At 58.0% G+C, this 9,377-nt stretch overlaps 1 protein-coding gene across 1 annotated transcript in view; it reads left to right on the forward strand.

Moving 5' to 3' along the window:
* FRAS1 (Fraser extracellular matrix complex subunit 1) overlaps positions 1 to 8,599 on the forward strand; it is a 97,284-nt gene extending 88,685 nt beyond the window's left edge. Inside the window, 15 exon segments of the mRNA XM_033060063.2 lie at positions 214 to 370; positions 816 to 1,016; positions 1,607 to 1,794; positions 1,956 to 2,231; positions 2,336 to 2,568; positions 2,711 to 2,871; positions 3,506 to 3,720; positions 4,683 to 4,833; positions 5,119 to 5,226; positions 5,369 to 5,528; positions 5,856 to 5,972; positions 6,075 to 6,241; positions 6,527 to 6,732; positions 6,997 to 7,143; positions 7,582 to 8,599. Coding sequence (XP_032915954.1) covers positions 214 to 370; positions 816 to 1,016; positions 1,607 to 1,794; positions 1,956 to 2,231; positions 2,336 to 2,568; positions 2,711 to 2,871; positions 3,506 to 3,720; positions 4,683 to 4,833; positions 5,119 to 5,226; positions 5,369 to 5,528; positions 5,856 to 5,972; positions 6,075 to 6,241; positions 6,527 to 6,732; positions 6,997 to 7,143; positions 7,582 to 8,166 — 3,072 coding nt within the window. The 3' untranslated portion in view covers positions 8,167 to 8,599.
* The last annotated feature ends 778 nt before the right edge of the window (positions 8,600 to 9,377 follow it).

A 9,377-nucleotide genomic window follows, 5' to 3' on the forward strand; every position in this document is an offset into this window, starting at 1 on the left:
GTCAGGAGGAGTCAGGACTGTTGTACAGAGAGCTGTGGGTTTGTGGAAGGAGAGGCTTTTGCTGCTGTGTCTCATGTCTACACTGAAGTAGCAGCCCTACAAATAGAAGGGTTCCTTCCAGGATGGACAGCACTCCCATGTGCAGCCTGGCCTTTACGTGGCTTTATCAGGTCTATCAGTGTTTGCTGCTCTCTCCTGTTCACTTGGGTGTAGGTGAAGAACTGCAGTGTTCACATCAATGACGACTCTGCCTTCGAGCCAGAAGAGCAGTTCCAGGTCTATCTGGGTAGCCCCCTTGGAAACCATTGGAGTGGAGCTAGGATTGGGAAGATGGATGTGGCAACCATCACTGTCACCAATGATGAAGATGGTGAGTGAGGCTGCTCCACAGGGATGTGGTGATGGTTCCCAGGGAGCCAGCACAGTGCCACCAATGCAGTACACGTGGATGCCTTTGGTGCCATGGTCACAGCCCTGTGACAGTCACTGGTGTGCACTGGGCTGAGGGGAAAGGTTGGATGAGAGTGCTTGGAGCCACCACCTCCCCTGTTTCCCATTCCCCTGCAGCTGGAGTTGTGCTTCCCCTGGGAAGCATTGCAGCATTGCACCCTGGAATGATCTGTGAGGGAGCAGAGGGATGCCAGATCCCTCTGGTGTGACAGCCAGCAGGAGCTGGAGCACCAGCACGTGGCAGGGATTTGTGGGTGTGTGGGAGGCAGGGATGGGTTTTGCCCTAAGTCACATCCAAATCTTTTTGGCCCCGTGCTCAGTCAGGGGTGCAAACCCGGAGCTTTTCCCTCCCACTGTCCCTGCAGCCCCCACCATCGAGTTCGAGGAGGCGGCGTACCAGGTGCGGGAGCCGCCGGGCCCGGAGGGGGTGGCCGTGCTCAGCGTGCCCGTGGTGCGCAGGGGTGACCAGAACCGAACCTCCAGGGTGCGCTGCAGCACCCGCGACGGCTCCGCGCAGGCCGGCCTGGATTACTACCCCAAGAGCCGCATGCTCAAGTTCAGCCCAGGTGAGGCAGGGGTGGAGGTGGGGGCGTGACCAGGGACATTTTGTGTGTGTCAGGACACCCAGGAGATTTGGGAAAGGCTGCTTTTCCCATGGAGTTTGCTGTAATTTTATTACTCAAAAAAGCTGATGTGTTAAAGGGTGATCAGAGCAGAGGAGGAAGCACTGGCACGTGGCAGAGGAAAATCCTTCTCAGGGAATGTGGGGCTGTGAACATCTCAGGCCCCCACCAAACTGCTTTGCCCGCTGTTTTGAGGGAGAGGAGGGATGGAGAATGTGCTTTGCATCCCAGATTTTACCTCCACACAGCTAACACAAGATAGTCATTATTAATCCTCAGATGGCATCTGCTAGTAAATCTATCACCAGATCGATTGGATCAGTTGTCATAGCTGGAGTTTTATGTTTTTAGTAGACTCCTCTGGGTAAATTATTAGCAGCAATGAGTGGAAATAAAATTTATAATGCGTATTTTATCATAATGTCTCCATGGTCACAGCCTCGAGCAGCTGCACAGGGTTTGGATGAGAACTTGAGAGCAGTCTCTGATGATGAATCGATTTCTCTCTGTTTTTCTTGCACTTGCTCCCACAGGAGTGGCCCACATCATGTTTAAGGTGGAGATCATGTCCAACGAAGACCGGGAATGGCATGAGTCCTTTTCTCTGGTGCTGGGCCCGGATGATCCAGTGGAAGCAGTTCTAGGAGACACCAGCACTGCCACAGTGACTATTCTGGATCAGGAGGCAGCAGGGAGCCTGATCCTCCCAGCACCTCCTGTGGTGAGTGGAGGTGATTTAGTGCCCTTCAGGCGCAGGCTGGAAACCGCAGTGGGATTTTGGAAGTGAAATGCGGAGCTGCAGTGACAGTGTGGGAGGCAAGGATGGCTTTTCCCACCCTGTCCCTCTGCCCAGCTGAGTGCTGCCCTCTTGCCTGCACACAGGTTGTCACCCTGGCTGACTACGACCGCGTGGAAGAAGTGACCAAGGAGGGTGCTAAGAAATCGCCCTCCCCAGGGTACCCCCTGGTCTGTGTCACTCCCTGTGACCCTCACTTCCCCAAGTACGCCCTCATGAAGGAGCGCTGCAGCGAGGCCGGCATCAACCAGTCCTCCATCCAGTTCAGCTGGGAAGTGGCCGCCCCCACGGATGGGAACGGGGCCCGGTCGCCCTTCGAGACCATCACGGACAGCACCCCCTTCACCAGCGTCAACCACAGGGTAGGGCCCAGAGATCCCAGCCTGACAGCTCCTGGCACTTGGTGGGGGTGTGGGTGTTTGGGTTTGGGAAATGCAGCACTGGTTCCCCCTCCTGGTTCCCTCAGGTGCTGGACAGCATCTACTTCAGCCGGCGGTTCCACGTGCGCTGCGTGGCCAAGGCTGTGGACAAGGCCGGCCACGTGGGCACCCCCCTGAGGAGCAGCGTGGTGACCATAGGCACAGACAGTGCCATCTGCCACACGCCCGTGGTGGCAGGCACAGCCCGAGGCTTCCAGGCACAGTCCTTCATTGCCACGCTCAAGTACCTGGATGTGAAGCACAAGGAGCATCCCAACAGGTATGAGCCTGGAGAAGGGGGAGTGCAGCCCTTCAGCAGCTCAAACTAAACCTCAGCCTCACCTGCTGGGGCTGTGCTGCTGTGGGGGTCCTGTGCCTGCCAGGCTGCTCTGTTGTGCTGTCTCACATGCTGCTTGTTCCAGGATCCACATCTCGGTGCAGATCCCCCACCAGGACGGGATGCTGCCCCTCATCTCCACTCTGCCACTGCACAACCTGCACTTCCTTCTCTCCGAGTCCATCTACAGGCACCAGCACGTCTGCTCCAACCTGGTCACTGCCAGAGACCTCAGGGGCATCTCAGGTAACCTGCAGTGCCAGCCTCTGCTTCCTCAACATGGAAGCCTGGAAAGGGTGGCTTTGTCTCCTCTGGGCTCTCCTGGCACGATGTAACCAGCAATGAATCTTCCTGGCCTAACAGCAGTGACCAGAGCTGCCCTGTTGGAGGTGGGATTCCAGGCACAGGAATGTTTGAGATTGTAGGTTCACATTGTGCTGGTGATTCTCTGCTTTTCGAATCTCTCTTGGGTGGAGAGGGATCTGCAGGGCTGGATTGCTGTGTCTGGGTCACTGAGGTCTCCCTTGAGGCAACAACATCAGTTCACTGCTGTAGGAAATGTCAGAGCTGAAAAGAACAGGTAGATTGTGGCTCTGATACTCCAGGGAATGAAATCCATGCTAGATCCAGGCAGGCAGTGGGCTGTACTTCACTCTGGTGATTCCATACTCACCCTGTTCCCCATTTCTTAAAGGTTAACTTCAGCCTTGAATCACTAGGTCGCTGAGTCTGGTTTTTAGGATGCTCACTTCACTCCTGTGAAGAGCTGAGTCTGTCTAAGGAAGGGAGGGGAGCTCCCATGATCCAAGAGTGAAGCAAGGCCCCCATGCTGGTGCTGTTGGGAATGGGCAGGGATGAGGGTGCTGCTTTCTCTCCCCAGAGGCAGGGTTCCTGGACGAGGTGCCCCAGCACAGCTCGGCGCTGGGCCCGGGCTATGACCGCCCCTACCAGCTGGACCCCGCGGTCAGGGAGCCCAAGAGCATCCAGCTGTACCAGCACCTCAACCTCAAGAGCTGCATCTGGACCTTTGATGCCTTCTACGACATGACCGAGTTAATTGATGTCTGTGGAGGCTCTGTCACTGCTGACTTCCAGGTGAGAGGGGCCCACCCCGAGCTCCCCACGCACCCCACATCCCTCAGCTCTCAGCACTTGCACTTGGGTGTAGATGCTGCTCTGCTTTGTGCCTGTCACCTGGAAGAGAACAGTGCTGTGTGCATTTATTTCATTTATTTTCCTTTATTTTATTCTCTTAATCTTCAGACCACCAGGAAAATACTTGTTTTTTAATGTACTTTTAAAATTTCCATACTGGAAATAAAAAAATGTTCCCAGCTGGGCTCTTTATTATAATTTTGACCATGTTCTCAGCCAGTAGAAATGAGCTGAGGACGGAGCAGAGCCAGCTCAGTCCATGGCCACAACCCAGCCAGGTCATGGGATATTTTAACTATTTCCTGGCTAACAGGCTGGCAGACCAAACCCCAAAAATGTTCCTGTATAAATGAGTGGCTTTCCCTATTCGAGGTGTGTCACTGCCCTCTCGTGGCTGCCCACTCCATCTCCCTTAAGTTCCTGCATTAAATTCCCAGTCACATTGCCAGGACTAGCATCATCTCTTTTAATTCCTGCCAGCCTGGACTACTTCATTAAGTTTCCTTTTATAGCTCCAATTGTTTGCCCAAGCCCAGAGGAGCTGCTTGGCCTGAACAAGTGCCCAGTGGAGCATGTGGAGCCTGGCACCAGCCAGGCTGGAACATCTCCCTGGATTCTCTGGGGCCTGCAAAGTACAGCTGCACCCTGCAGATAATAAATGGAGAGCTCTGGGAGGCCTGAGCAAGCAGAATTGCTGATTTTTAATTCACACCCTTGGAAACTGGGGAGTTTTGAGGTGAAACTGTGCCCAGAGCTCCTTTGTCCCTGGTCCCAGTGAGCCTTAGCAGTGCCCCTGAATTAAAACACAGGTTTGTTTGAGGTACCTGCACTAAAGAATGTTCAGAGTCACTGCTGACTTCACTTGAAGGTGCATAACCCTCTTTTTGGGGTTTTGTTGCCAGGTGAGGGACTCTGCCCAGTCCTTCCTGACAGTCCATGTCCCTCTCTACGTGTCCTACATCTACGTGACGGCTCCGAGGGGCTGGGCTTCCCTGGAGCACCACACGGAGATGGAATTCTCCTTCTTCTACGACACCGTTCTCTGGAGGACAGGTGAGCCTGAGGCACTCCAGGGGCTGTGGAACAAGAGGCTCCTTCATGTTTCCCCCTTAGTTCCTGCACTGCCACCAGAGTCCTGAGGGAGCAGGGAACTTGGAATTCCTTTCTGCTCACGGGGGCTTAGGCAGCCAGTGGCTAAGGGAGGAAGTGTGTAGCTGGCTCCCTGCAGGGTGATCCTTTGGAGAGCCTTTTGGAGATGTCCCAGTCCCTGTGGGGCTGGCAGAGCCCAGCTGAGGAGCCAGGGTGCTGTGTGGGCTCCCAGGGGTGCTGTCCTTGCAGGGATCCAGACGGACAGCGTGCTCTCGGCCCGGCTGCAGATCATCCGCATCTACATCCGCGAGGACGGCCGGCTGGTCATCGAGTTCAAGACACAGGCCAAGTTCAGAGGTGAGGGCAGTGATCCTGGCAGGGACACAAGCCAGGGTCACACACAGCTCTGCTCTGACAGCACAGGCAGCAGGACCACGCGCTGTCCCCACTGTGCTGAGCTCCACACTCTGCCTCCTGCCACCTCCTTGTCCTCCCCCAGGGCTGTTTGTCATGGAGCACCACAGCCTGCCAGATGTCAGGTCCTCCTTGATGACTCCAGAGCACCTGGGAGGGATTGAATTTGACCTGCAGCTGCTGTGGAGTGCTCAGACTTTTGACTCTCCCTACCAGCTCTGGAGAGCAACCAGCTCCTACAACAGGTGAGGGGTGTGGGTCCAGTCCCCTTCAGCAGCTTCCCACAGCACCATGTTCTGCCTGGCCCCACTCCAGCAGCCACAGCAATGGTGTGGAGTGCTCAGGAGCTTGGTCAGGGCTGGAGCACTGTTCTACTGTGCCTCTGGACAAGAAATTTTTCCAGCAATGAAAGCTGTGGATAGACTGATCCCAGAGGTGGCTGCATTTCAGGAGGTCACCATTGTCCCTCAGGGACTGCTGGATGACATTGCTGGGGCAAGGGCGAGGTGCTGCCATGGGTGAAGGGCTCAGAGCTCAGCTTGGTGACTGCAGGCTGTCCTGTCTGTTCCCAGGAAGGATTACTCTGGAGAATACACCATCTTCCTGATCCCCTGCACGGTGCAGCCCACGCAGCCGTGGGCAGAGCCTGGAGACAAGCCCCTGCCCTGCACGGCCCACGCTCCTGAGCGGTAAGGGCACCCCATCCCCAGGGAGCAGGGCAGGGTGAGCCCCTTTGGGGGGCACTCACATCCAAACCTCACCTCTGCTCTGCTTCCTTGTCCCAATTCCAGGTTTTTGATCCCCATTGCCTTCCAGCAGACAAACCGCCCAGTTCCAGTTGTTTACTCCCTGAACACAGAGTTTCAGCTCTGTAACAACGAGAAGGTTTTCCTCATGGACCCCACCAAGTCTGAGATGTCTCTGGCAGAAATGGATTACAAAGGGGCTTTCTCCAAGGGTAGGATTTACCTCTTCTCCTCTGCTTGTGCCAGTGTTTCTGCCTTCACAGCTTCCATTTCCTGGGGAGGAAAGGGCAAAACTCAGACGTGGCTTTGCCTCTTCCACAGCAATAAATGACATTTCCAGCTCTTGCAGCCCTGTCAAACATCAGCATGCTCTGGCACCGTGCTCTGTCACACCAAGCCCTTCCCAAGCAATCCAAACCTTCTGAATGCAGACTCACTTGTGGTGTTTCCCCTGGCTGGGGAATTTCACCTCCCCCTCTTTGTCCCGACCTCCGCAGGGCAGATCCTGTACGGGCGCGTGCTGTGGCACCCGGAACAAAACCTCAACGCGGCGTACAAGCTGCAGCTGGAGAAGGTTTACCTGTGCACGGGCAGGGATGGCTACGTGCCCTTCTTCGACCCCACGGGCACTGTGTACAACGAGGGGCCTCAGTACGGCTGCATCCAGCCCAACAAGTACCTGAAGCACCGATTCCTGCTCCTGGTGAGTCCTCTGCTCCTGCTTCCCGCTTGGCACTTTGTCTGGCAGCGAGCAGATCTGCAAAGGGGTGAGGAGAGAAGGGGGCGGGTGCTTTGTGCTGCTGGGGCCAACTGTGAGATTTTCTTTGTCCATGAATGTTCCCACGTGTCAGTGTGGACATGGGGCATTCGGATTAGGTCCCTTACTCAGGTGTTTGGTGGTGCCCTGGCTTCCAGCCTCTCTTGGGAAAGCAGAGAGCATCCCTCACAGCACTTCTGTGACTTGCAGGACCGAAACCAGCCAGAGGTGACGGATAAATATTTCCATGATGTGCCTTTTGACGCCCACTTTGCTTCTGAGCTGTCCGAGTTCCACTCGGTGAGCAGCATGCCCGGAGTTGATGGATTTACTCTCAAGGTGGATGCTCTCTACAAGGTATGTACCCTGTGCTTTTGGGAGCCCAGCATGGATTTCCCTGCCCAGGAACTTCCCAACACTTGGTCAACTGTAGGCTCTGGGCCTTCAGAATTCAACTCGTACACAGGAAACGGAGATTAGGATATTATTGTGGTAATTTATTAAAAAATTAAAATTAAAAAATAAAATAAAATTTTAAAATTAAAAAATTATTTCCCCCCTGAAGCACTCGTGGAAAAGCTCTTTAAAAAACTATTGTTCATGTTCCTGAATGAATTATTGCCACCGGTACAGGCTGGACACCTCACTGGGTGGTCAGCGTTACTGCAGGTGCTTAGAAAAACCCACTGAGCTTTGTCAGACACAGAACACAAAACACACCAGCTCTTAACAGAACCTCCTGCTGTAAAAGCCATCGTTCCCATGCCCTCTGTCCCTGCCTTGCCTTTACCAAAGGTGGAAGCTGGACACCAGTGGTACCTCCAAGTGATCTACGTGATCGGCCCGGAGGGCGCGGCCGGGCCCCGTGTCCAGCGCTCCCTGGCTCGGCGCTGGCAGCGCGGCCGCCGGGACCTGCCCGAGGGCGCGGGGAGGCCGGCGCTGGATCCCTCCCTCATCTACGACAACGAGGGCGACCAGCTGAAGAACGGCACCAACATGAAGTCGCTGCTCTTGGAGCGGGAGGAAGCTGCCGCCGCAGCCTCCTTGTCCCAGACGGGCGCGTCCCTGGGCAGCGCCTTCGCCGCGCTCACGCTGCTGCTGCTGCTGCTGGCCGGAGTTTGCCTCCTGGCCCGGGAGTGCCGGAAGGTGCGGAGGAAGCGGGAGGCTGCCCGGGGCGCTGCCGAGGAGCTCCCCTTGAACACCAAGGTGGAGCTGCCCCGGGGGGCGCCGAGGGCCGCGGGCAGCCGGTGCTGCACGGTGCGGAACGTGCATCCGCCGCGGGAGCCCGGCGGGACCGGCCACGGCCAGGCCCGGAGAGTGAAGCAGGTGAACTTGGAAGTCAAAGTCCACAGCAATTTGCACGACGGCACGGAAGTTTAATGGAGCACACGCATCGGGAAAAGCTTTTTATAAACTGTAAAATAAAGATAATCCAAAACTAAAAAGCCACGCGGGTATTTTTTGAGTACGGTGAGGGGAGGCGGCTGCCAATTCCCGCTGCCCCTTCACCGCATGGCACCGCTGCCCTCTCTCGGGGCTGCTCCAGCGCTGCGGCTCCAGCTCTCCCCGGGGCTGGGCAGGGGAGGGAGATCATTCCCGACCCCTGGCATGGGGGAGCTCCGGGCCAGCCGGGGAGCAGCCGGGCTCCTCTGGGTACGCTGGAGGAGAGAAAAGCTGAAATAAAAAACGTCACCCACTGGGACCGGGGTGTCCCTGTCTCTGTCCCTTCCCCTACCCCAGGGTCTCCCTCGCTCCCCTGCGGCTGCGGCGGCGGGGAAGGGGAGGAAAGATCCGCGGGCGCTGCTCGGGCCCCGCAGCGCCGAGCTCGGGGGTGGCGGGGCCGGGCCGGGAGCGCTCCGTGTCCGCCAGAGGGCGCCCTGCGCCCGAACCGGGAACCGCCGTGATCCAGGCCCGGTGCCGATCCCGGTCCCGATGCCGCTTCGACCCGCCCGCCAGGGGAGAGGCGGCACCGCCCGGGACCCCCCGGCAGGACCCGAAGCCCCCGACCCAGCGCCGGCTGTGGGCTCCGGTACCCGCTCCGGGTCAGCCTCGTCCCGGCACCGGAGCGGGAGCGGCACCGAGTCCAGGCTGGGCTTTGCCCAGTGCTCGCTCCTGTCTCAGCCCCGGTCCGGCCCTGCTCCGCCGGCCACGCCCGAGAGCCGCACCCCGGGACACCCCGACACCGGCAGGGCCCGGTCCGTACCCGGGACACCTGACACCGGCAGGGCCCGGTCCGTACCCGGGACACCCCGACACCGGCAGGGCCCGGTCCGTACCCGGGACACCCCGACAACGGCAGGGCCCGGTCCGTACCCGCGACACCGCGACACCGGCAGCGCGCCGGGCTCCGAGCGGTCCCCGCCGGGAGCAGCCCCCGGGCCGGGGCTCGCCCAGCGCCGAGCGAGGGTCCCGAGCGATGGCCCCGGGACAGCGGTACCGGGAGCGGTGCCAAGAACGGGAGGGACACGGGGCGAGACCGACACAAGTGTGAGGGGCGGGCACAGAGTGCGGGGCCGAGCGCTGCTGGGATCTGCCGGGGGTCCCGGGCGGTGCCGCCTCTGCCCCGTCGGGAGGATCGGGATCTGGATCGG

The sequence above is a fragment of the Catharus ustulatus genome, chromosome 5, assembly GCF_009819885.2.
Source record: "Catharus ustulatus isolate bCatUst1 chromosome 5, bCatUst1.pri.v2, whole genome shotgun sequence".
Taxonomy (NCBI): Eukaryota; Metazoa; Chordata; class Aves; order Passeriformes; family Turdidae; genus Catharus; species Catharus ustulatus.